The sequence below is a fragment of the Tenrec ecaudatus genome, chromosome 3 (genome assembly GCF_050624435.1).
Source record: "Tenrec ecaudatus isolate mTenEca1 chromosome 3, mTenEca1.hap1, whole genome shotgun sequence".
NCBI lineage: Eukaryota > Metazoa > Chordata > Mammalia > Afrosoricida > Tenrecidae > Tenrec > Tenrec ecaudatus.
In genome coordinates this window covers 196017182-196044752 of record NC_134532.1, presented here as the reverse complement: position 1 = coordinate 196044752, position 27571 = coordinate 196017182, and the positions used below count along the sequence as shown (strand labels likewise).

Sequence of the window (27571 nt, the reverse complement as noted above, 5' to 3'; positions counted from 1 at the left end):
TCAATATTGGAACTCAAGGTTTAAGTTTTTTCTTTAGTTCTTTAAAGTGTGCTGAACATGTTCTCTTTTGGTTTTCTAGCTCCAAGTTTTTGCACATTTTTGTATAATACTTTGCTTGATGTTCTCAAGCTGCCTTTTGAAAGTTTGTGTTCTGCTCTTTTACATCACTTTCCCTGTGTGCTTTAGCCACTCTATTCAAGAACACATTTCACAGTCTCTTCTGGTATTTACTTTAGTCTTTTATTTCTCTCCTATATTTAAATCACCTTTTGATTTCTTCTTATCTCAAGTTCCTGATGTTATCCCACTACTCATCCAGTGTTCAGTGCCTCAAAATTGTACTTGAGATCATCTCTAAACTTAGGTAGGTTATAAATTCTGACTCTTAAGGACTTTTAAAAATTTCCTTGCACTTCATCCTGAACTTACATATGAGGAATTGATGGTCTGTTTACAGTCAGCATTGGCCTATTTATGGCTGATATGATGACCTTCTTCATGGCATCTTCCCACAGATGTAGTCCCTTTGAGTCCTATGTATTTTCTCTGTTGAGGGCCACATTCATAGTCATCATTTATGTTGTTGGAAAAAAGTATTTGCAATTTCCAGCTTTGTTTCTATCACTAAGGACATGTTCTCTGACTACCATCCCTTCCTTTTGTTTCCAGATTTGCTTTCCAATCACTAATAATTAGCAGTAATTTTAAGTGCATTTTTGATCAGTTCCAGACTGAAGGAGTTAGGATTTTTCAAGTCTATCATCACTAGCTTTAGTAGATGGGCCTAGGTCTTGTAGTAGACTATGTGTTGGGCTGCTCACTGAAAGGTTAGCAGTTTAAACCCACCAGCTACTCTGCCAGAGGAAGACAAGGCTATCTGCTCTCATAAAGATCTACAGCCTTGGAGACTCAGGGGATTATTCTACTCGGTTATAATGGGTCTCTGTGAGTTGGAATTGACTGCATGGCAGTGAGTTTTAGTGCGTGGTGCTTAAAATTGAACACTAGTTATATTAGTGGCACACAGACATTATTCTATCAAGAAGGATCTTGAAATGCTCTTTTTGAACATGACTACAGTGCTATTCCTCTTGACTCTGTCATTTCTAGCATAGTAAACCATATGATTGTCCTATTTAAAATAGCCAACTCCTGACCACTTCAGCTCACTAATGCCATATAGCGCTCCATACATTCCATTTCAATTTTGATGACTTTAGATTTTCCTAGATTCATGTTCTGGGCACTCGAGAACATTATTGCATTGTGGCAGCTGCAGCTTCCCATTTTGAGTTGTGCCTTGTCACCTTTGCTCCATCCATGTCACGCAGGTTGACTCTACTCTGAGAAGGCAACTCTTCCCCATTTGTATTTTGAGTGCATGTCAACCCGAATGGCCTCATCTTTCAGCCCATGTTAACATTGTTGTTCAGCTATTCATAAGTTTCAGTGACCTATCCTGCAGAAGCAGGCTGCTTATTCCCTTTCCTAGTCTGTTGTTAGTCTAAAAACTCTGCTGAAATTGTTTCACCTTTTCTGGTACTTGAAACACTTGTGGCATAGCTTCCAGCATCTCAACGACATGCAAACCGCCACAGTATGACAAATGATCTAAACCAAGAGAAAGAACTATCGCTTTGTAAATGTTACTTTGGGTAGCTAGTAGTATAATATGGATCCCTGTTGGTGTACTGGCTAAAGATCTTGGATGCTAATTGAAAGATTGGTGGTTTGAATCCACCAGCCATTCCTCAGGAGAAAGATGAGGCAATCTGCTTCCTTAAATGGTTACAAGTTTTGAGAACCTATGGGAGCAGTTCTGTTCTGTCCTGTAGGGGCACCAGAAGTCGAAATTGATTCAGAAGCTTTGGATTTGGTTTGGATGGTAACATAGGACGATTTAGATTTCAGGATCTGGCATTCGTTTAGATTGTGCCATATATTAGCTTTGGAATACTATCATCTGACCTTCAATACACAGTAAATAATAAGCATAGCCATCTCTCTATTCTTTGCATGGTGGCATAGTGGTTACTCATTGGGTTGCAGTCCCTAAGGTTCAAAGTTTGAAACCATCAGCTTCTCCCTAGGAGAAAAATGGGTTTTCTACTCTTGTAAATAGTGACAGTCTTTGAAACTTACCGGCGCAGTTCTACCCTGCCCTATAAGGTTGCTATGAGTTGGCATTGACTGAGTGGCAGTGAGTTTGGTTTTTAGAATGTGAGTCAAAATGCTAGTGGCAGGAGAAATTACTTCTGTGATTTGTGTGTGTGTGTGTGTGTGTGTGTGTGTGACCATGTGTGCGCACATATGAGCTTATATCCACACATTCCCAAATGCTTCCTTTTCTTAATTAAAATTTCATAGCATCTTGGGAAACCAGGAATCAGTACCCTAAGTGAATGCATGCACCTGCTTACTTTCTTTTTGCACCTAGTCAACAGTATTTATTTTGCCACATGGCAGATGCTACAAAGTTATAAACAGATATGTTATTGCTATCTAGGAGCTTACAATATAAGGCAAAACTGAAAGAAATTAGGCAACTGTTAATGAATATAGAGATAAATACAGCTGCATAAATATTCTTACTACTCATTTATGTACATGAAGAAACATATTTAATAATCTTGGGTTTAAATGCAGAGAAAGGAGAGAGGTTGTATTGGTAAATGAATTGCATAGTCATGTAATTTTGAGGTGGTGGTGTTACAGTAGGGTGCCCATCTTTAGAAGGGCCCCTTTGAAAAGACTGGAAGGCTTTTTTTTTTTTTTTAACAATTTATTGGGGCTCATACAATTCTTATCACAGTTCATACTAATACATACATCAATTGTATAAAGCACATCTGTACAGTCTTTGCCCTAATCATTTTTTCTCCTCTTTTCTCTTTTTACATTTTATTAGGGACTCATACAACTCTTATCACCATCCATACATATACATACATCAATTGTATAAAGCACATCCATACATTCCCTGCCCCAATCATTCTCAAGGCATTTGCTCTCCACTTAAGCCCCTTGCATCAGGTCCTCTTTTCCCCCCCCCTCCCTCCCCTTTCCCCCCTCCCTCATGTGCCCTTGGTAATTTATACATCGTTATTTTGTCATATCTTGCCCTATCCGGAGTCTCCCTTCCCCCCTTCTCTGCTGTCCCTCTCCCAGGGAAGAGGTCACATGTGGATCCCTGTAATCAGTTCCCCCTTTCCAACCCACTCACCCTCCACTCTCCCAGCATCGTCCCTCACACCCTTGGTCCTGAAGGTATCATCCACCCTGGATTCCCTGTAAGGAAGGGGGTTTTTGAGGGTAGAGACAGGATGTTTTTTGGTGGGTAAACATAAGTGGGAGTGAAATAATCAAACAGTCACCAATGGAAAAATGTCACAGGAAAGTGGGAAGACAGAGTTGGTGTCAATGAGTCTATTGAAAAAAAATGGATGAAAGTATAGGAAAACTTGTATAGTTTTAAAGGTCAAGGGAAACTATTTTTTTCTTGGGCCCAGAATAATTAGTAGATATTTTTATGACTAAAACAAATTATTAGAATCAGATTCAAGAACCAGTTGTTAGTCAGAAGGGGTTTTCTGCAAAATCCCTTAGCTTCTGCTGTTACTATTAAAGTCCAGATTTGTTTATTGTGCATATCAATACAAACGCCTGCTATGCACCAGGTACTGCAATAGGTAGAGGATTTACTCACCTCTCTTAACAAACATGCAGCAGCTCTTCTTTCTTTAAGGATCTTGAGAGACATGTGCTAAGCATCAGGGTGGGGGTGTGTGTGTCGGGAGGAGTCAAGCGGCCTGTGTTCTCCAGAGGCTGTCAGAAGAGAAAGAAGACCTGGCTACTTCCCTTAATTTTGGGGATCAAGTCTTTCTTTGATATATTGAAAAACAGAAAAGAATGATCTCTGGACACTGTAAAGAAAATTGAATATAGTGAAGTGTTCTGAGTACTCATTAAAAAAACAAACAAACCTTCCCAGTGTTGTTAGTGAAGAAAACTCTACTCCTGAGATCCACAGAGCTGCTCATCCAAGCTTTTGGCTATATCTGATGTTGTAGATGTTAGTGGGTGACAGTCACTGGTTTGTGATTAAGAGGGATTGATTTCCCTTCTCAGTTGTTATTTTTTCCTAGAAATTTTCTAATTACAAGGTGTTGATGACCTGGTGGCACAGTGGGTTACACATTGGGCTGCCAACCCCAAGGGCAACAGTTTGAAACCACCAGCCAGCTGCTCAGAAGAAGAAAGAACCTTTCTACTGTAAAGATTTGCAGTGTCAGAAACCCACAGGGACAGTTTTACTCTGTCCTATAGGGTTGTCTCGTACTTTGTACATACTATCAGGAGACGCTTGTCACTGGAGAAGGACATTATACTTGGTAAAGTGGAGGGACAGTGAAAAAAGTGGAAGGCCTTCAGTGACACAGTGGCTGCAACAGTGGGCTCAAACATGAGAAAATTGGGAGGATGGTGCAGCACCGGGCAGTGTTTTGTCCTCTTGTACTCAGGAAAGCAAGTCAGAGCTGACAGGATGGCAAAGAACAACAACTACTACTACTCCTCACTCTGAGTGAGAATCCACTCAGCGACAGTGAGTCTGTTTTTGATGGGTTTAAATTATGCCCTCCAGAAATATTTTGTAAATTCTAGCCCCTCTATACTTGTGGGTGTAATCCCATTTGGGAAGGGGGTTTCTTTCTTTGTGATGTTAATGAGGCCATGTTAGTGTAGGTCCTGCGAGTGTGTCAGCAATGAATCACGCTTTCTTCTTTTCCTCTATTCACCCTCCCACCTTTGCTCAGCTTGGTGTGTTTCTGTGTGTTCATTGGTAGATTTTTGTTATTATGGTTACTTTGGGATTGGATAAGTACTGATATTAACCTGTATTGCCTTTAAAATTCTTGTGCTCCTCACTGTGTCTCATTTTTCCCTGATCATTTTGTGCGGATCCCTCCCTCTCTCATAGTACCTTTCCTTTCACCCAAGTTAGTACGTGTCTATCCTTGGCGGTGTAAAAGGAGTCCTGGTGATAGAGTGGATTAAGAATTAAGACTGCTAACTCTCTACACATGTAAAAAGCTAAAGTTTCAGAAACCCACAGGGGCAGCTCTGGTCTTGGTATTGGGCCCCTGTGGTGCAGAATCTACTCCATGACAGTGATTGTGTTACCCCTGGTGGTACGGTGGGTTACTTGTTGGACTGTTATCCTCAAGGTTGGCAGTTAGAACCTACCAGTTGCTTTGTGTGCAAAAAGATGAAGTTGTTCATTCTCGTAATGATGTTCAGTCTTAGAAACCTCAGAGGATAGTTTGGCTCTGTCCTATATATAGGCTTGCTTCCATGCATCGGAATCCATTAGAAGCCAGTGGGCTTGGTTTAGTTATGATATCTAAACTTTAAGATAATCACAGTTTGTTTTTAATCTGCTTTCATTGTTCATTTTCAGCCTCAATGCAAATTAAATAAAGGCATTCTGGTGTTAGATAATAATCTGTTCTACTTGTGGGGTCCCAAAATTAACCTAGCTGAAAAGTAGACTTCACGGTGGAAAACACTCGGAGGTACATTTAGGTGAATACCAATCGTTGGGCATAATGTGCAGCTGTTTGTTTTTTGATGATTGTATATTTCACATACTATATCCATAAAGGACCACTAAAAATGTTATTACACCCTGAGAACTTAATTTACAAATTTCTCCTACATCGTGTTTACTTTACACATGACTTTGCTGTTAAACCAAAGAAAATTTGTTAATGAATTTTGAGTAGCTTTAAATGTCTCAGTATTGTTTTTCAGTAAGTGTATTTATTTTTCGTAATTGAAAACAGTGAGTCATTCCTGTAATTTGGGGTTTATATACTTTTTTTATTGAATTTGCTAAATGTATTTAAGTGTTATATTTTCCATCTTTCAAAATAATCCTGAAACTCACTGCCATGGAGGTGGTGCCCACTCATAGTGACCCTACAGGACAGGGCAGAACTGCCCCCATGGGCTTCCAAGACTGTAACTCTTTACAGGCTTGGAAAGCCCTCTCTTTCTCCCAAGGAGCAGTTGGTGGTTTAGAACTGCTGACTTTGATGTTGGCAGCCCAAAGGGTAATTACTGCACTACCTGGGCTCCTATTTCCAATCATCAGTGTGTTAATTTAATGTAGACCCCCCACAAAGGGTAAAAGTAAAATATGGAGGAGCCTCTCTAGGTTGTTTGATGAGCTAAGTGTAGAACACTGAGGTTCATTTCCCTCCCAGCCCTCCCTGCTGCAGCTGAGAGCCACTCCAAGGTTCGAACCACGTAAATGCAGATTTGCTTAGGCATATTTTCAGACCATCTACTTTGAACTTTGTAATATTTTGCTGTTAAATTGCTATTAGTTAGAAAAGAATTGCTGCTTAGCATGGCTAATGAATTGTGTGGTTAGCTACAGTGACCATTGAGGGCTCACAAAAGACTAATAGAAGATAGTATTTAGTCTGTCTTCATGAATAATCCATTTTGCACATGAGGTTGACTATAGCGATTCCGGGGTGTAGAGGCAGATAAGCAGCTGAATTACACTAGACTGCCGTTTGTACATGCTTTATTTATGCAACAAAGTGGTGGTGCCCATACTATCTGTCAGGCACTCTTCTAAGTGTTTTCGATTTATTTTCTCATGCACTTATCACAACAATCTTCTGAGGGAGGTCCAATCACTGCCCAGTTTTGTAAATTCAGAAAAGGAAGCCTGAGTGTTTAAATACTTTGTCTCTAAATTACACACCCAGTAAGTGGCAGATTTGTGAATCCAGCCAAGGCAGGCTGGCTGCAGCGTTTGTGTTCCTATTACATGCTGTAGCTAGTGGAGGCAAATTAAGGATTAAATTATCTACATTAAAATATAATTGCTTCTAAAGGGTCTTTCTCTTTTAGGCTAACTCTGTACCAAAACCTGTCTTTTTCTAGTCACCGCTCTCTCCTGATGACATGTCTTAAGTACCTAAGATCAAGGTTCACCATCCTTGCTTCTAAGAAGCATTCTGGACACACACATACATACACACACTCAGGGCCATTGAATTGATTCCAACTCATAAAGACTCAGTAGGACAGGGTTGAACTGCCATTATGGGTTGCCAAGACTGGAAATCTTTACAGGAGTAGAAAGCCTCATCTTTCTCCTACAGAGTGACTGGTGGTTTTGTACTACTGACCTTTTGGTAAGCAGCCCAATGTGTAATCCACTAGGATACCTTATTCTGGCCGTATTTCCTCCCCAAACAGGTATGTTCCTCCTTTTGGCAGTCCGTGATTCATATTCTTCCCTAACACCATAATTTAAATGTCCTTCTTATTCATTGTCCCCCTTCCACATGCAGCTGAGGTGATTGGAAATACCATGGCTTGGGTCAGTCTTAGTTTTCAAAGTGACATCTTTATACTTTACCACTTTAAAGACATCTTTTGCAGCAGAAGTGACCATTGCAATGTTTTTTGATTTCCCGACTGCTGCTTCTATGCATGTTGATTGTTGATCCAAATAAATGAAATCCTTGACAACTTCAGTATTTTCTCTATTGTTCATGATGTTGCATTGCCCTGTTATAGACGTCCCATATCGTGCTTTGAATGCATGAAGGAATGCTGTGTTTTGGTTAGCTAAGGTGGCAAAGTAGAATATTTCCATTATTTTAGCAGTTATCTCAGAAACTTTTATACCTACAATCCAGGGTGGAACTCATTAGAACACTATATGGAATGGAGCTCTTATATGAAGTAGGGTATATTAAAATGAATTTAGACCAGCTAATTTGAGTCAAAATGATCCGTTTGTGCTCGTTAGCCTGGAAGGGAAACAACCGAGAAAGAAAGGAAAATACATTAAGATAAGTAATAGAGTTAAGAATCAACAGCTATTCTGTTAGGGTTCAGGCCTTAAGTCATCATACCAAAAGGAATAAAAGTATATGTTGGGGTGGGGTGGGGGCGGGGGCGGGGGCGGGGCGGGGTGGGTTCTTTCCGCCTGCTGTTTCAGCTTGGCAAAACACCAGACCTTAGAGTAGTCTTCATCATGTACCTTTTCCATTACCGGAGGCATGTACTGCTGAGCGCTGCCAGGATTGCTGTCGCACTTCCTGACAGCTGTGCCTCACTCCATTCTGCCTGCCCCCATCCCATTTATCGTCTACTGTTACCAGAATGATACTTATATACTCAACGGGGTTGTGTTAGTCCCCCTCCTTGAAATTTCTTACTGATTTCTTGTAGCTTTTAGGCCAAATATCCAAATTCCTTGTGTGGAAAACAGATCTTTCCAAGATCAGGCCTGTTCCTCCCAATCTCCTGCTTGATCTCATCTCTATTCGAGAAGTTTTCTGTACTCTTGACCTATTAAAACATTTGCATCTCAGACTGTTCCAAGTTCTTTTCATGCCATTGAACATATGGTGTTTCTTCTTCCAGCCATGCCTTTCTTTCCTCCCTAAGGCCCCCAACTGCTGATTATTTAGAAATCTCCCAAGTTATCTCCCTTGTAGTTAGGTGGCGCCCAGTTGGTTCCCTGCTCCAGAAAAACTCACAGCCCAGTGCATGAGAAGACATGAAGGTTGCTGCAGTGTGTTATATTAGAAGACTGGTTGCAAGGTAACATAGGAGCATAAAGGAAAGGCACTTAAGCCAGCCTGGGAAAAAGAAGTCAGTAATAGTTGCTGCCACCGAACAACAACCACAACAGATACAGCAAGAACTCCTACCTCATCAACAAAGAGGTCAGCATTTACAACACACCACAAGCGGAGGATAATCACATCAGATCATGACATGTGGGTTGATCATAGCATCACTTAAATGATGCACTTAAGTGTATATAAACTGCATTATTGCATAATTGCCAAACTGCATGATTGTCTAACTATCAAACATGATTATCTAACTATCAAGCCACTGAGAGTCATGGCCTACACAAGTTGACACACATTATTGGGGGACAAAGTTTAATTCATATCTGATAAGTTAATTAAGACAAAAGACAAGTCAAGTGAATTGTCTGCAGTCAGTTAATTCACAATAAGGCCAGAGCAGTGTAATAAATTTTTAACTATTGTTGAATAGCTAACCAAGTTATGATTACCTTCTGTTATCTACAATAAATGCATGTGTTCTGATTGCATTTTAAAGGGACTTTGTATTAGTGACCTAGTACAGTAAATTCCTGGAACTTGTTAGTCAGCCAGCCAGGCAGATGATGGGTGTGGGTAAAGAGTTGGCAGAACTTTCCAGTGTGGGTGTGTAGGCTGTTGGGTCAATAAGAGGTAATTTTCATCAATTTGATTTTCATCGCTGAAACACCTTTTTGAATGACTAGTTTTTGGCTAACTGAATGTGAGGAGTCACATTTCTCTTTAGAACTTTTTCGGCAATGGAAGGTCTAACCAACATGCATACTAAGGAAAACCTGAGGGGTAAGGTCACAAATCAGTCAGTTCTTTTATTTTTTTTAATCGAATCTGAGATGTTAAGTATTAATAAAAAAAGTCACCGTTTGATTTTGGATTCTTTGTGTACTTGGATTCTCTTCAATAGAAAAGGAAAAAAATGTTTCAATGTTCATGTGAATGTTATCCATTTCCATTTCTTGTATTCTTTGTGAAACTTTCTTAGAATTCACATTTTAATCAAATCATATTATAGATACTATAACGTGCTGTACTTGTTGTTAATAGTTCCCCCACCCTTCTCCTCGGGAGGATCAGGATCATATGTTTTTTAAGGGGAGATATTGAATAAATATGGGTACATACTAAGCAAGTGGTTAAAGATGTGGAATACTGTGGCAACTTGATTTTAGTGTAAGGATCTCTGGTGGCATAGTGGATTACGCAGTGGACTGTTAACTGCAAGGTTAGTGACTCGAAACCACCAGCTGATCTGCCAGAGAAAGATGGTGCTTTCTGCTCCCTTAAAGATTTAAAGTCCTGGAAACCTACAGGGGAAGTTCTACTCTGCCCTGTAGGGTTGTTATGAGTCAGAATTGATTCAATGGCAGTGAAGTTTATCTATCTATCTATCTATCTATCTATCTATCTATCTATCTATCTATCTATCTATCTATCTATCTATAGTTAGTATTGCTATGACTCCATAAGTAAGTTGGATCCTTTATTTCCTATCAATTGTGATAATAAATTCTACTCTTGATGTGACAAATACTCTGCTAGACATTTAAAAACCTCTTAGTTTTTATTTCATCTGAAATTAATTTTGTTGGATTTCCTTGCCATTATGCTCTGTAATGATAGCCTGTTTTGATGTGGCCAGTTAGTAACTGCTCTCTGTTCTATTTCAGATCCCTGCATGTCCCTGAGTCCACCATGCTTTACAGAAGAAGATCGATTTAGTCTGGAAGCTCTTCAAACAATTCATAAACAAATGGACGACGACAAAGATGGTGGGATTGAAGTTGATGAAAGTGATGAAGTAGGTGGAAGACCTTTCTCCTTGATGTTCTCTTTAAGAGTCTCATGATGACTGAGTTTTTTGTCCTGAAACATTTTTTCCATATGACTCATCTCCTTCACCTTTAGCATTTTGAATTTTTCTTACTATATTTTCATCATAGTCTCTATTTTCATAGTTTTGCTGTTTTTCATACCTTTTAAAGTTTTTAAAGAATCCTTGTCCATGTTATTGAATTCTTCCAAACTCATATCCTATTCTGACTGAATTAATTATCTATTGCTGTTTTACAAAAGTGACAGCTGTTTTTTATTTCTCCCATTCTGTGGGTTGGTTGGTTAAGCTGGACAGTTTTTCTGTTCTGCACTTGGGAGCTAGGGTATTTAAGGTAGACTCTCATCTGACAGCCTCTCTACAGAACCTTTCCTCTTCAAGGCATGCAGCTTAAACTCTTAGAGCAGCATGGGTAGCTTCCAAGTAGTTCTACAAGAAGACAAGTTCCCCTGTGCAAGTGCGTCTCATGTGTTAGTCTGGGTCTTTAGAGAAACAAATCCACAGAAACTCATGCATAAGAGAGAGTTTTATATAAAGAGTAAGTTCACATCAAGAAAACATCCCAACCCAGTGCTTCCCAAACCCACAGGTCCAACATTAAGCCATATGTCCGACACCAATCCACAAAGTCCTCCTCCATCTCACAAAACACACGCAGTGATACCGACTGCAGGAGGAAAGCCGAATCAGTGAACATGTAAGCATCTCAGCGCTGGCAGGGGTCTCCACACGGCTGCTCCAGCACCCAGGGCTGCATCTGGGTAGGTCCATGTGGCGTCGCCTTGGGGATGTGTTGCAGGAAGTGATCCTTGCCAGCTGAAGCAGGGAACTGGCTAAGGCAGCTGCACCCTGGTCCGACCATCAGAAAGCAAGAGACCCGAGAACTAGAAAGGCGAGTCTCACCGAGCCATTTATCTCTTTGCTCTTCAGTTAACCCCACATGCGTTTATCAGCCAGGTTGGCACAATAATCTTTAACTAACTCACATGCCTCTGCTCACATACTTGCTCATATCAAATTGGCTGAAGACAATCACTTGGCCAAGCTCAAAGTCTGTTTGGGAGATACGAGGACAGGGTACTAGAGAAGCGCTGTATTGGAGGCCACTATGTAAGAATTAGCTGAACCTATTCTCTTCATTCCTTAAGCATTCCCATTCTCCCACCCGGCGTCGTTTCCCCTTTATTTTTTCCATTGAAGTTTTTTTCTTTACTTGGCAATGATCTCCTTTTAACCAAATTCTTGAGTCTTTTTTCAGGCCTTTTCAATCTCTTTGTGTATTTGTGACTGTTGGAAAGCTTTTCATCTATGATACTGCACTGTGTTATACTCTGTACTATTAACTAATGTTATTTATCAGTGACATGCTCCAGTGAAATTGGTACTTGATTATGCTGTTAATCTAGCAGTGAGTTTTTGACCTGCTGTATGATATATTTATTTTGAAAATGCTCATTCATTTTCAGTTTCCTCCTCCTCCTCCATCTCTAATCCAGCCAGAATCCTGACCTACATGTATTACTCTCTGCTTTACATTTTCACTCTTATCTTCGTTATGAATTCCATCTCTCCAAGACCGAGCTCCAGTTCTCCTGTTTTGCAACCTTTGCTGGTCAGTGGCATTTCTGGAGATGTCTTCCATTAGTTTTCATTTTTCCTGCGTCAGGATTGGAGGGTTTTCTGGAAAAGGACCACATAGTAAATATTGTCTAGGTTTTGCAGGCCTTACAGTCCTTGCTGTACCTGCTTCACTCTGCCTCCAGAGTGAGACGCTTCCATCGCCAGCATGTGAACTCAGTAATGGCGTGACTCTGTTCTAAGCAAACTTTTTGAAGACACAGCGAGGGGGCCCAGTTTGGGCACCTAGGCTGTAGATTGCTGAGTGCTAAAAATCCATGTTCTTATGATGGACTTCCTTTCTCTTTCTCTCTCATGGCTTTTTTCTCTGCTTTAGCTATTTGCTTGCTTTCTTTTATTCAGATTTTTATCTCTAGTTGACTGCTTTTGAAAATTTCCCTCCAAGCCCTCATGGCTTTCACTTTGGAAGTTTGTCTCTAGCTAAGAAATTTGTAGTGATCTTTATTTTCTTAATAGACCACATATTAATTCTCCAGCCTTATTTTAATGTTTGCATTCGTGGTTTTGGCTTACTAAGATAGTCTCTGCTTGGCTAGAGTTCAGTGATAGTGATATTGGAACACCCTGGCTTTGTGTTCTAAAGAGGCCAATTTATTTCCACTCATTTCTAGAACTACACACTATACAATGGTCTTATCTTGCAATTAAAGAAACTTTCTTGAAGTTGTTAGTCATAGGGAAGAGTAGATGACATGAAATAAGTCAATTATCAACAATTTTACTGTTAGTGAAAACCAGTGTAAACTGTTATTACTTATTGTCACTCATTTTACTTGTTTAAAATTTTTTTAATTTAATTTTAAAATCATTTCATTGACCATATAATTCACTCTACAAACATCATTGTCTTCTCTCTCACTCTCTGTGCTCTCTGTCAGTTCACACTTGAACACACATAAAATCAAGCTATGCATTATTTTTCAGTCAGCACAATCTGACTTAGTATAGATTAACTTTTCTTTATAATCCTTCCTAAGATTTTAAAATGGTTTATTGAACTTGCCAATACAGATATTTAAGGAGCCCTGATTAGTCCGCAAACTGCGAGGCCAGCAGTTTGAAATCACTAGTTGCTCAGTGGGGTAAAGATGAGGTTTTCTGCTCCAGTGCAGATAAACAGCCTCGGAAGTCCACAGGAGCAGTTCTAGCCTGTCCACAGCATTGCTGTAGGCCACAATTCATTCAGTGGCAATGAGTGTAGTTGGATAAATATTTGAGAATTTGAATACTGATTAAATCATGGCATACATAGAATTTGTTAGCATGTTTATACTCTTTGTGGTAATAAATTATTCTCTAGCCTAAATAGATTTGAGAAATTATTGTTGTATACTTTCTTGCTTATGTACAGTAAGATAGTGTTAACTCTTCTCAAGCAATTACCTTGTCAACTCTAAAGGTGGGTAGTAGTTAGTAGATAGATGACTTGTACAGTTTTATCATTGTTAGCAGCAATTAAATTGGAGATTTTTAACATTAAACTTTGTTGTTATTAGATGCCCTTGCGTTGGTTCCAACATTCTAACAATTGTTGCTGTATATGAGCCCATTGTTGGCAGCTACTGTATCAGTCCAATTCAGTTGAAGGTCTTCCTCATTTTCTCTAACCCTGAACGTTACCTAGCATGATGTTCTTAACCAGGACTGGTCCTTTGTAACATTTCCACAATGAGAGGGACAAAATCTCTCCATCCTCACTTCTAACGAGCATCTGGCTGTGCTTCCAAGACAGAATATTCTTCACCAATGCCATAATTCAAATATACACATTCTTTTCCTTTTTAATTTCTTCATTGTCTAGCTTTCAAATGCTTGTGAGGCGATTAAAAATTCTGTGACTTGGACCAGACACCTCTTAGTTCTCAAAGTGACATCTTTGATTTTAAGTAGTTGAAAGAGGTCTCTTGGGGATTTTCCCAAGAAAATAAAATGTCATTTGCTTTTTAATTATAACCAAAACCTTTTTTTTTTTGTGGTTTGTGGGAGGTGCCACTCAACAATTTGTACTAATTTTTGTGTGTGTGACAGTCCTTACAATGTAATAGCACTCTTCCCACTTCCTTCCCAGGCCCCTGCTTCTGTCTACTCATCTTTCTTGCCTCTCCTTGCCTTCTGATGTTTGAAGGATGTTTTAGTGGCTGTTGTCTAAGGGGTTCCTTTATAGGTAATTTCTTAACTGCTGCTTCTGTGAGTGTTGACTGGATCTAACTAAAATGGTATCTTGACAGTTTCAGTATTTCCTGCTTTTATCATGTGTTGATTATTGATCTGATTGTGTGAGGGTTTTTAATTTCTTTCTATTGAGGTGTAATCCACACTGAAAGCTGTCTTCTTTGATCTTCATCAGCAGGTGCTCTCAGTACTGTGCTAAAAGGCATAGCAGTAAATCTGACTTTTAACTAATTAAACATTGAGGTTGCTGTACTTCTTTGCTTTTGATAGTTACTAGGATCTAATGGTAGTTATTTTAAGTCTTAGGCTAATAAACAATTATAGTTAATCCTTGGCTGGGAGAGAGGTGGGATTGAGGGAACAGATAATGGCTGATTAAGAGTTTTGGTGTTTTAAAATATTTGGGAAAATTTAGAGTACAGTTTTATCTTTTGAAGCTAGAGTAATTTTAGACAGCTGCTGTTTCAGAAATTACAAAGTAACTATGGAGGTTGGTTAAAATTGAGCTTAAAATAAAAACTAGATGGCTTACTTAAAAATTATATAATAAAAACATGTTATTAGTTGCCAAAAGCATTTACATAGGTGCTATTATAAATTTTTACCAAAATGTACCCACTGCAAAAATTTTTAAATTGGAAAAGGGCTTAGAATTTACATTTTCCTTAACAATGAAAAATATGAGCAAAGGAAAGATCAGTCAAAATTCTCTAGGTGCTATATGGACAGAAAGGGTGTAGAGTGAGCTTATGCAGGTATTTGACAGCTTATTTGAATGTATTTGATTGCATAATGGTTCTCAGAATTACACGTTATTTATTTATTTATTTATTTTACCATTTTTACCTCATCACCAGATACTTAATGATCACATGTTTAAAGTGCTGTCATTATCACTGCACCAGATTAGGCATGCATGGCTGGGTGATTTCTGCTGCAATAGAAGGCTTATCGAAAGTCTGAGTTTCAGTGGCATTCCAAGCATTTTGTAATAAAAGCTAGAACTGAAAGCTTATGTTTTAGAAGTAGAGCTTGGAAAGATGTCAGTGATCATTGAACTTTAACATTTAAAGACCGAGGACAATCTCTGTGCTTCTTAAAATGATAATATAAGAAGTACTGCATGACATTGTTTTTCTTTTTAAATAATATCTTGTATTTTCGACGAGGGTATACACACAGCACAATTCTATGGCATTATCAGGAGTGCAAACTCCCTCACCATGTGCTCATTAGCACTGCAAGCATGAGGCACGTTTGCCTGTTGGGCTCCTTGTCTGTAAGCTATGTTGTGAGTGCAAAATGCCCTTTGGAGTTTTACAGGGTTGTGTGAACAATGAGGTTGAATATCTACATGAAAAAGATTGCTCTTTGAGAATAGCAATGTTTTTGGACTTCGCGACGACATGCATGACTGTCTGTTTTCACCTCCTAGTTATTAATCTTGTGGGCCATGGACTACTCAGACAAGCAGCAGTTGTGAGGATGGTGCGAGTCTGCCCAGGTTTTGTTCTGTGTGCATAGGTTTGCTATGAGGGGGGACCAACTGCGCGGCTCCTAACATCAGCAGAGGAAATCACCAGGGTTACTAATTGCTGGAACTCCTTTATATCGTTCACTTATGAATATAGCATATAGTTACAAAGTTAATTTTCTCATAACTGTGTCAATTTAAAAATGGGTCACAACTGATTCTTTTTACCATCATAAAGCCATAATAATTGGTTTTGTGCTATAAATTTATAGAATCTCAGCTGCAATATTTGTATTTGGCTGCTGTGCTTGCGAAAGCCATTGTACTTTATGGATTTCAGTGTTGCGTACGTCTACCTTAAATATGCCTTTGTATCTTCCACAGGGAATCATGGACATACAGTTACGTTAAAACAGGGTTACTTCTGTATTTTTTGAGGGAGAGGATCCATTACTTGTGATAAAAGTGGTTCTGTAGAATGGTTAAAATCATTTAAAAAATAAATTAGTGACATAGACATCTTAAGAAAAAGATGATTTCAGCGTAATTCCTAGAACACAACTTGTGCTAATGCAAGGGGTGCTTTGCCCAGTTGAGCATCGAGCTTTATCTCTTGTCTTAACCATTGTGGTAGCCCTACTTTGGACTTCCGCATATCTTGCTTTCCCCATTCATTTGCCAGCTGCTGACTTATCTTTCTGTTTGTGATATTTAATAAGAGTTGATTCTTCCAGAGAATGTCGAGTTGTACATCTGTTTACCTTGTTTTTTACTTCACTCTTTCCACCATCCAGTCAGTCTTGCCTCTACCCCCAAACTCTACTTGGAAGCTTCCCTCTTCTTGATGCTGTTTGAGCTACATCTAGTTGAACTATCTAGTCCAGTGGTGCTTGGAGTAGATAGTTCAACGAGCTGTGGATCAAACAGGCTTTTCTGGTGAACTGGAAATGTAAACACAGCACATACTTATTACATCATTCCTTTGGAAAGGTTTTTTCACATGACAGGTCTTGTTAAGTCCGCCCTGTTTATAAGTTGGGAATGAATGGTCTGGGCTGTGATGTCTATGTATAAAAACTCTGAATCACAATGCAGCTTCATGAAGGGTTGAAATGTTCATGTTTCTGAGTTATCACAATCTCTCTTTGAACCAGTCAATCTTTTTTGCTTTTCAGTCCCCTCAATTATTTCACTTCTGTTAGTCAGGCTGTGATTAACAAATAGCTAATGAAAACTCTATATTTTCATTTAAAAAGTAGCTTCTCAGTCCCATTCTACTTATTCTTAATTCACCTTAGCAAGAAGTTCAGATAGAATTTTTCCAGCCTGGGAGGGAGCAGAGTAGTAGGAGTGTTCGTCAGGCCCGTGCAGCTGCACGTCTCCTCTTCAGCTTGCTGGTACTGCCAGTCCTGCTCGCCTCCTCCTCCTTTCCGGCCACGCTCAAAAGCACAGAGCATGGCATTGCCTTTCTAGAATGGTGCCTTTTTTTTTTTTTGGAGCATTTAGCATACTGCATATATTGGCTCATCTGCTCAAAGATCTCTTCAGTTTGGGTCCGTACAGAACCTACTTATTCCCATTTCACATGAATGGATTAAATTGTATTTCTACGTGAACACTATTTGCCTGTGATTGTAGGTGGTGGTGATTATTGCCGGGTGCTGTAAAGTCAGTTCCTACTTAAAGCCATCCCAAGCAGCAGGTGGAATTGCTCCATTGAGGCTTTTTTTTTGGGCTGGAATTGTTACAGAAGCAGATGACCAGCTACTGGTTGGGTTCGAACCACCAACCTTTTGGTCAGAAGTCAGGAGCTTAATAGTTGTGCCACCAGGTATGGTGACCATACAATTTCTCATTTCAAACTGGGATACTTTTGAGAATGAAAAAGAGTGTTATTAGTAATTATACCAGTATAGCAGGTGTAAAGGCGTTTGCCCCAGACATACAGGAGTTTATCTCAGCCTGATGTCTACCTTACTCACTTATATCTGTCTTACTCCTTCACTCAGTTGCTATTAATTTGGTCTTCTAAGTATTGTGCTATTCATAAAATCCACTGCACTGTAGTACAACTGTTCTTAAGGTTTCCAAGCCGGGACATCTTTCTGGGAGTTGATGGCCTCATTTGTCTCGAGGAGGGACTGGTGACAGTTGTCAGCGCAGTGAGTCACCAACTTACCCCACCAGGGCGGCCTGTGCTATTAGTAAAATTGGATCTATTTCAGTGTAGTTTAGCACCCTGAGTCTTTTAAAATTGTACTTCAACTCACTGCCTTTGAGTCGATGCTGACTCACAGCGACCCTATAGGATCAGATAGAACTGTACCTGTGAGTTTCCTAGACTGAAAATCTTTGCTAGTGTATAAAGCCTCATCTTTTCTTGGGCAGTGACACTATGTCAAGCAAGGGACCATGTGTATATGCCCCACCTTGATTGTTAACGTCCTGCTAAAGATCAGCCTGAATTTAATTCAAAATCGGAAGTGCATCCACTCCTTCCCTTCCCCAGCTCCGGCTTCTTTGCTAGCTGCCCAAGGAGCACTTTCTCTCTCCCAGCCTCCTGTATCTTGGTCTGGGGTACATTGGTTTCAAAGTCAGGCATCCACATTTCCCTCCACTCAGACAACCAAAGCTACCAGTTAGGCAGATGCCAGCTCCTGTGAACTCTCATGGTCCTGGTGGAACTGATCAATCCCTGGAAGGACTCACAGAATTCATGAACAGTAACTTAGAGCTACCAATGGATTACAGTAAAACCTGCAGAAATGGGAACCAGTGTAAGGTAGGAGCCTATCAGAGAAGGAATATTCAACTATTTTCTGTTCACTGAAATGAGTGATAGATAGAACAGTGCTTAAGTCCCACACCATCAGAGGTGGGAAAATAATGACAAACATCAGTTTCAGACAAAAGACTTAAGTTTGCTTCTGAAAAGAGTTGTTCCCCACCGAAACTAATGAGGAAAACTGAGGAAAGCTGTTGAGTTGAGGCATTCACAGGCTTCTCTGTATAACCAGAAAGGACAGAAATAGAGGCACATCGGGCTAGGTTTGGAGGAGTCCCAGCACAGAGCTTCCATTGTCCCTGGTTAGTTGCCCTTGAGTTGGTTTTAACCCAGGGTCACCCTATACACAACACTCCCCTGTCCTGCATCATCCTTACATCATCCTCATAGCTGATCCCTTTGGTGCAGCCACGGTGTCAATCCATCATGTTGAGGACCTTCCTTTTTTTTGCTGCCCTCCACTTTACCAAGCATGATGTTCTTCTTTGTGGGCTGATCTCTCCTGATAATATGTCCAAAATATGTAAGACCAAGTCTTGCTATCCTTGCCTCTAATGAGCACTCTGACTGTACTTCGTCCAAGACAGATCTGTTTGTCCTCTTAGCAGTCCATGGCTCTTTCAGTATTCTTCTCCAGCACCACAATTCAAACACATTGCTGCTGCTTTGGTCTTCCTTATTCAATGTCCAACTTTCACATGCATCTGAGGCATTGGAAAATACCATGGCTTGGGTTATGTGAACCTTAGTCCTCAATGTAATATCCTTGCCTTTCAGTATTCTAAAGTGGTCTTGTACAGCAGATGCATCTAATGCAACAGGTCTTTTGATCTCTTGATTGCTGCTTCCATGAGCATTGATCGTGGATCCAGAAAGACAAAATCCTTGACATCTTCAACCTTTTATCTTAATACTACCTATTGGTGTAGTTATGAGGATTTTGGTCTTCTTTTTGTTGAGTTGTAATCCATACTAAAGGCTGCAGTCCTTAATCCTCATCAGCAAGTGCTTTACATCCTTCTCACTTTCAGCAAGCAAGGTTGTGTCACGTGCATATTGCAGGTTGTTAATAAGCCATCTTCAAGTCCTGATGTCACATTCTTCGTCATATACTCCAGCTTCTTTGATAAGTTGCTCAGCATGCAGATTGAATAAGTACGGTGGGAGGACACAACTGTTGTCCCTATGGATGCAGAACCAAGATGTTCTCAACAACCAGGGAGTCCCAAGTTACTTCCTGTGCTGCAGTGAACATCTTCATTGTAATCATGATTGGTGTCTCATTGGATAGTTATGATTGATGGAAGCATTGGATATGCACAGTTGATTGAATTGTGCCTCCCATTCCCTCTTCCTCAGGTTAACTAACCAGGTGATCTTCGCAGTTTGGCCAGTCCCCCACTTACTTGCACAAATCTTCCAGTACGGGAGGTTTTAGACAAGTAAGGACCCTTATTACTTTGGAGAATTTAAAGGGTATCTTTCAGATGCCAACGATAAGGCAAATTGAGTTTGTTTTGTGATAGCTACTTAGGGACTTTTGTATTGTTTTTCTTTTTTTATAATTAAGTAATACTTTTATTTTTTAGAACAGAGTTAAAAGAATCTCTAAGGGCCCCCAATAAAATGATTTATATATCTATATAAATCTGTATTAACAAAATAATACTCATTGATCCTTTCATTGACTTTTATAACTTACATTTTCTCTGGGGATCCCTGGTGGTTATGAGTTGTCCCGCTAACTGCAAAGTCAGCAGTTTGAAACCACAGGCTACTCTGTGAGAGAAAGAGAAGGCCCTCACAAGAGGTCTTGGAAAGGGACAGTCTACCCTGTCCTGTAGGGTCACTATGAGTCGGAATTGACTCGATGGCAGGGAGATACATGACTGTACACACTCTGGAAGAGTCAATGCTTATGAAAGATTCTACGCAGAAGGAGCCCTGGTGGCATAGTGTTTACATAGATCAGCAGTTTGAAATCTAGGCTTCGGAAACTCACAGGGGTAATTAAAAATCTTAATTCTGTCCAATCGATGATAACTCATAGTGACCCTTAGGGGTCTGAGACTATACTGCTCCATCTTTCTTCCAGTTAGCAGTCCAACTTGTAACCACTACGCCACCAGGGCTCCTGTTTCGTGAGTGGTGCTGTAGGGAACTCATGTTCTTTCTGTTGGCTAAGAAGCCCAGTCACTGAGTATCAGTATAGTATTTCAGTGCTCAGAGAAATGGGCTTTATTTATTATCTCACATCTTATTGATGAAAGTCTTTAAAAATTCTTCTACTCTAGAACAACTAACCCTTTTAAAATTTAAAGCATGATGAATTAATGGGATCTCTCAGTGATTGACCTTCTTTAAGATTTTGACAGTTGAGTAGTACCTTTTAAAATAAATATCTCTGTAAGTCCTGGGGAGTAGAAGCAAAATGTGGAATAAAATTCAAAATCCCAAGAAACGAGGCCTTACTGGTAGGACAGAGATTGGCGGAGCCCCCAAGTCAGGGACCCTTAGTCACTTCCCAGGAAAGAAACTAAACTCACAGGAGCCCTGGATTAGAATAACCAGCCATTTAAGGTCACAGGGCCACCTTTATCCCAAGGTCAAATGGAAACAGGAGACCCCGAGAGGACATAGGGTAAGCAACGGTACATTGTGGGATTGCCCTGGATGAGTTGAAACAAAATGTATATAAATTGTTGAATGTAAAACTGATGATGTGCTCTGTAACCCTTCACCCAACTCACAATAAAAAGTTTAAACAAACAAACAAAACTAAACTCTTTTCAGTGAATGAGATTGTATCATAGAACAATGAATTTCTCTAAATTCTTGGTGGTTTAATTTTTTTAAAGAGATAACTTGTGTACAACCAAGTGCAGAGATTTTAGGCATACAGTTTGATGAATTTTGACAAATGAATTCACCTATGTATCCACAGTCCAATAGAGAAAAATATTTGATCTTCAATTTTTTGAAATCTACCTTTTCCCATTTTTGGTAGCAGCAACCTCTTTCTGGTGGTTAAATGTTAAGTGTCACTGGTTAGTGATTTTCCTTAAATTCTCCACTGCTAGTTGGTTTCTTCTAGTTTGTGGTGTATTTAAAAATATATCCCATGATCTAATAACTGATCAGAGATGTTGGAATTGGGGTAAGGGAGTTTTTCTTAGATGGGAATTGATGTATCCCTAAACTTTATCCTTATTCTGATACCATGAACTCTGCGATCCTGACATAGGTGGGGTCCTCTGCCCATGCACTAGATCCAAGCTCCCCTCGCTCCACTTTGGCCTGTGGATGTGTAGCTCACTTGACACCAGGTGCCTTTGGACTCACCCTTAGTAACTTTTTTAATACAGTCCTCGCTTTCTATTGTGACAAGATGTCCCAGACTCGCTTGTATCCTTCTAGCCCCAGGGTTCTGGTTTCTTTACCCATTTCCACTGCAGATTGATTAAGGTCTATAGTAACACAATGATGGATGGGTCGGGGCTCATTTCAGACATTTCTGAGATAGTAATTCCAGAATTTCCTTTGATATAATTGGTTTATGGTTTTTATTATGGATCTGTATTATATCTCATGGCTCTATGTATAAAGGGTTTAGGTAGTATAACACTAGCTGATAGCTGACAAAGCTAATATAAGAAATGAGATCCATATTGCAGTTGTAAGTATGAGTACAATTAAAATTTTTCTTTTTCCAGTGATAACTGTGTGGCTTGTTATAATACATATATTAAAAGAAACGTAAAGGAAGCATGACCAAGCAAAACCTCTGCTATCTGGTTAATTCTGACTCAGAACAACCCGTGGAGTGTTCCAGAGGCTATAAATCTTTCCTGAAGCAAATAGCCCATCTGTTTCCCTTGGAGCAGCAGGTGGGTTCCAACTACCAGCCTTGCAGTTGGCAGCCCAACGCTTATCCAGCAGTACCACCAGGGATGTAGCGGTTAGGAAATTGGTGTCCAGGTTCTCTTTGCTAAGGAACTGTTAACAACCCTTAGTCAGGGATGGTTCCTAGGGGACTAACTAAGGGAGAGTTCTGGTAGAGTTTTCATCCACTGGAATGTCCTCATCTTGCATCAGAGTCTTGTCTTCTTCATTCATGTGTGTATATATGTTCAATTAAACAGGTGTTCACAGTTTGGTGTCGATGTCTGGTGTCTCCTTGGTACCTTCCTTCATGTTCCTGATGATCTACCCCCTACAGATCTCACTAACCAATTTACTGCTCATGCATATTTCCCCACAACATTCTTTTATGTCCATGAAATTTTTATATATATATATACCAAAATCTTAAAAAGTTTTCACCATCTAAAAGCTGGATCATTATTATATTCACTATGGTTGAATACCAAACTGCTTTAGTAAATATTCCTAAATGAGTTTATTTTATAGATAGGTTTCTTTTAAGCATTTCTAAGTATCCCTTAGGCATTGAGATTAAAACATAATATACCCAATTATATTCAATGATAGATTCTAGAAAAACTAGTGGCCTAATTATAATACACATTTATTGTTAGTATATTCTCACTTCAAGTACTTTACACTGTAATTGGATCCTCATTATCAAAAAGAGCCAGCTACTTTATATTTTAACTAAAGAACCATTTATGTATTTTAACCATTTTGAATAACTGCTCCTTGTTTTAACCATTCAGATTAAGTATAGTCTTTACATTTCTGTGACATAAAATGGCTTCTAACTCTGTGCAATGTAAGAGATTCTTGGGTATACAGTATAATTCTTCATTATAATGTCTTACACATTCTTTTCATCTAATATAATGGCATTAATGTATATAATAGAATAATCGATTGCACCGATGGTACAATTTCAGATTTTGAAGCTATCCTCCAGATGGATTGCTGTCTCTGATTTTACCCTTCATATAAAGGAGTGCTTGGTTTAGTGTTGTGCTGGAAGTTATCAAGCAGTACTGTGGAGATCCATTGTGGTAACAGTTCTTTATATAAGAATCAATACCAAACAAATCCCAAGAAGTTGGAGATTGAAAAAGTTCCCAAAGTCCAACTTTTACAAGATGCTAGTTTGCATTCCCCTGCCCCTGATTCCTTCTCTCGAACATATTCCCTCACATTTCTAGGTTCTTTGCATCACTGCCAGTGACCCATAGAATTCATGAAATTTGAGGAACTATCTCCCATGGTGATGGGTACAGATGCTGGGTCCATGGGGCACACTCCACTCCTGGTCCTTGTTGGTGATCTCATAGCTTCTGCTTCTCATAGCTTCTGCTTCTCAGTGGGCTCAGCTTATACACAACAGGATGGCAATTCAGGGAATCCTGTTCACTATTACTCATAGGCAAACCCTATCAGTACCTTTTCTCACCTTCTTACCAGGCGAATACAGGACAAGGTGACTTGGTGAGATTTACGTGGTACAATCACATTTGACCCAAATGTAATCATCTGTTTTCTACCCCTGGATTTTCTCTTATTTATGCACATATGACCTGGAGTCTCTGGAAAGATGTTTCTAGAAACATTGGCCTCATATTAGTCTTAATCAACCAGACTTTCCCCCAGGCCTCTCCAGAACCAGTTTTTCCCCTTCTTTCAGCTTCAGTCTATGAGGGGTTACCCCAGAAAACCTAGAATTTTTTTCAAGTATGTATTTAATTTTTTTAAACAAAACAACCTTGTCACCTTCAAAGTACTCTCTATTACACTTCTTACATTTGTCAAATCTGTGATTCTATTTTTTTAAACATTTTATTAGGGGCTCATACAACTCATCACAATCCATGCATATACATACATCAATTGTATAAAGCACATCCGTACATTCTTTGCCCTAATCACTCTCAAAGCATTTGTTCTCCACTTAAGCCCTCTGCATCAGGTCGTCTTTTTTTCCCCCACTCCCTCCCCGCTCTCCCCTCCCTCATGAGCCCTTCATAATCCACAGATTGTTATTTTGTCATATCTTGCCCTATCCAGAGTCTCCCTCCCCCCCTTCTCTGCTGTCCCTCTCCCAGGGAGGAGGTCACATGTGGATCCTTGTAATCATTTCCCCCTTTCCAACCCACTCACCCTCCACTCTCCCAGCCTCGCCCCTCACACCCTTGGTCCTGAAGGTATCGTCCACCCTGGATTCCCTGTGCCTCCAGCTCCCATATGCACCAGTGTACAATCTCTGCCCTATCCAGTCCTGCAAGGTAGAATTCGGATCATGGTAGTTGGGGGGAGGAAGCATCCAGGATCTGGGGGAAAGCTGTGTTCTTCATCGGTACTACATCGCACCCTGACTGACCCGTCTCCTCTCCTAAAGCCCTCTGTGAGGGGATCTCCAGTGGTCGACATTTGGGCCTCGGGTCTCCACTCTGCGCTTCCCCCTTCATTCACTATGGTATATATATATATATTTATACACACACACACACATATATATATTCTTTTTTTTTTTTTGCATGATGCCTTATACCTGGTCCCTTTGGCACCTCGTGATCGCACCGGCTGGTGTGCTTCTTCCATGTGGGCTTTATTGCTTCTGAGCTAGATGGCCGCTTGTTCACCTTCAAGCCTTTAAGACCCTAGACACTATTTCTTTAGATAGCCGGGCACCATCAGCTTTCTTCGCCACATTTGCTTATGCACCCGTTTGTCTTCGGCAATCGTATCATGGAGGTGTGCAGCCAATGATATGATTTTTTTGTTCTTTGATGCCTGATAACTGACCCCTTCGGGATCACGCGATCACACAGGTTGGTGTGTTCTTCCATGTGGGCTTTGTTGCTTCTGATCTAGATGACCGCTTGTTTATCTTCAAGCTTTTAAGACCCCAGTCACTGTCTCTTTTGATAGCTGGGCACCATCAGCTTTCTTCACCACATTTACTTGTTCACCCGCTTTGGCTTCAGCAGTTGTGTCGGGACAGTGAGCATCATAGAGTGCAAATTTAATAAAAGTATTCATGCATTGAGGGAGTGCTTGAGTGGAGGCCCAAGGTCCTTCTGCCACCTTAATACTAAACCTATAAATATAGATACATAGATCTATTTCGCCATCCTCATATATATATTTGCATGTACATGTCTTTGTCTAGACCTCCATACGTGCCCCTTGACTCCCAGCTCCTTCCTCCATCTCCCTTGACTTTCTTCCTGCCCCACTACCATGCTCTGTCCCCACCTGGACTACAGCTATACCTCTTCTCTACGCAACCTTACCCTTGATCATTCCCCAGCAGGCCTGCCACTCCCCCCTCACTACCATTTTGGGTCCCATGTTGTTCCCTTGTCCCTGTGTTTGTTAACACCACTTCCTTACCCCCCCTCCCCCCACTTCCCCTTATCCCAAGTCCCCCCAGAACTGTCGGTCCCGTTGTTTTCCTCCAGATAGTTCATCCCGCCTGTCTTATTTAGACAGACCTGTGGCGACAATAACATGCACGAAAACAAGACAGAGGAAAACAAAGCAACAGTATACAACCAGACAATAAAACAACAACAACAACAACAACAGCAAACCACTGACAAAGAACAAAACAAAACACTTCACAAAAGAAAAGCTTGTAGTTAGTTCAAGGATCATTTGCTGGCCCTTAGGAGCATTTTCCAGTCCAGTCTGTTGGGGCACCATGCCCTGGCCCCAAAGTCTACTTTCAGCATTCCCTGGGGACCTTGCCACTCCATTCCCTTGCTGTTCCGCTGCACTCCCCCAGTGCTTTGCCTCGGTGTGCTGGGATCAGGTCAGGTGCAGTTCCCACACTGTGTCTCCGGTGCAGTCCCCTGTATCACCCTTAGTCACTGATTGGCATCATTTCTCATAGTGGGGCCAGCCATGTTGTTCTCTCTGTGGACTGGCTGCTCTACTCAGGAACATCGTCCTCACGGCCTGGTGGGCCAGGCTGTGCTCCACTCTCTCCTCCTGCCCCTTCATGTGCTCCCGTGTGCTCTAATCAGATATGTCCCTCTCCCGGAGCTGCAGAATCAATGTTGTCCTTTGAAACAAATTCTTTTCGGGGGAGGGGCAGGAATCCACTTAATTTTTGATGCTGGGGCCAGCCTCCCAGACCTCTGTGATTCTATTTTTGTAAACATTTTTCAAACTCATCTGTTTGGATGGCTGATAGCACCTCCCTTTTATTTCCCCTTCATTTTTTCTGTGTTATCAAATCACTGTCCTTTCATGTCCCTCTTCATTCACAGAAATAAAAAAGTTGAATGCGACGAGGTCAGGTGAGTAAGGTGTGTGGGACAAGGAAGTGTGCAGTTTTTTGCCTAAAATTGGGGCACTGAGATGGCTGTGTGAGCAGGTGCTTTGTTGTGGTGGCAAAACCAGTCCCCTATCCCCAGTCCCCCATCTGCCATAAATGCGACCTTTTTTGTCACACACGCTGTTATAATCTTTTGAGAAACTTTAAATAGAAAGCTTGATTAACAGCCTATCCTGGTGGGACGAACTCCAAATGCACTGAGTTGATATTTTCGTCTGGGAAGTCAATGGAAGTCCAAAATGAATTTTGTCATCAATTGACATTTCACCTTTTTTTTGCATGGAAAAAAACACTCGTACACTTGAGTGTTTCCTATAACACTGCCTTTGGAAGCTGTGTTCAACAACACAACAGTTTCTGTGGCATTTTTCCCAAGCAGAAGAAAAAATTTCACAGCTGCGTGCTGTTCTCTTGAATTGGCTATCGCAAAAAATTAGGTTGGAGTGAAACGGATTTCATGAAAAAATTCACTGTCACCAGAGGAAACCTTCCCAGGTGACCCCATTGGGTGCACTGTCTCAGAGCAAGTTGATGGATGCTCTCCTAGTGGGAAAAATGCGTGCTACGAAAGCGCCGTTCTGTCCAGTGCAATTCCAGTTTTTTTTTGGGGGGGTACATCCTCGTATAGTTCTTTACAGTCATGCTGAGTAATGGTATAAAAGATAATTATTAAAGAGTGTAATATGAGTCACACCCTCTACTAAGGTCAGAATTCAATCTCATGTTTGCACTTGTTAGC

General features: G+C 40.4%; 1 protein-coding gene across 2 annotated transcripts in view; it reads left to right on the top strand.

Annotated features, from left to right (window-relative positions):
• STIM2 (stromal interaction molecule 2) overlaps positions 1-27571 on the top strand; it is a 166555-nt gene that overhangs the window by 53798 nt on the left and 85186 nt on the right. For both annotated transcript variants that reach the window (XM_075544457.1, XM_075544458.1), the window contains exon 2: positions 10340-10470. In XM_075544457.1, coding sequence (XP_075400572.1) covers positions 10340-10470 — 131 coding nt within the window. The remainder of the gene's footprint in view (positions 1-10339; positions 10471-27571) is intronic.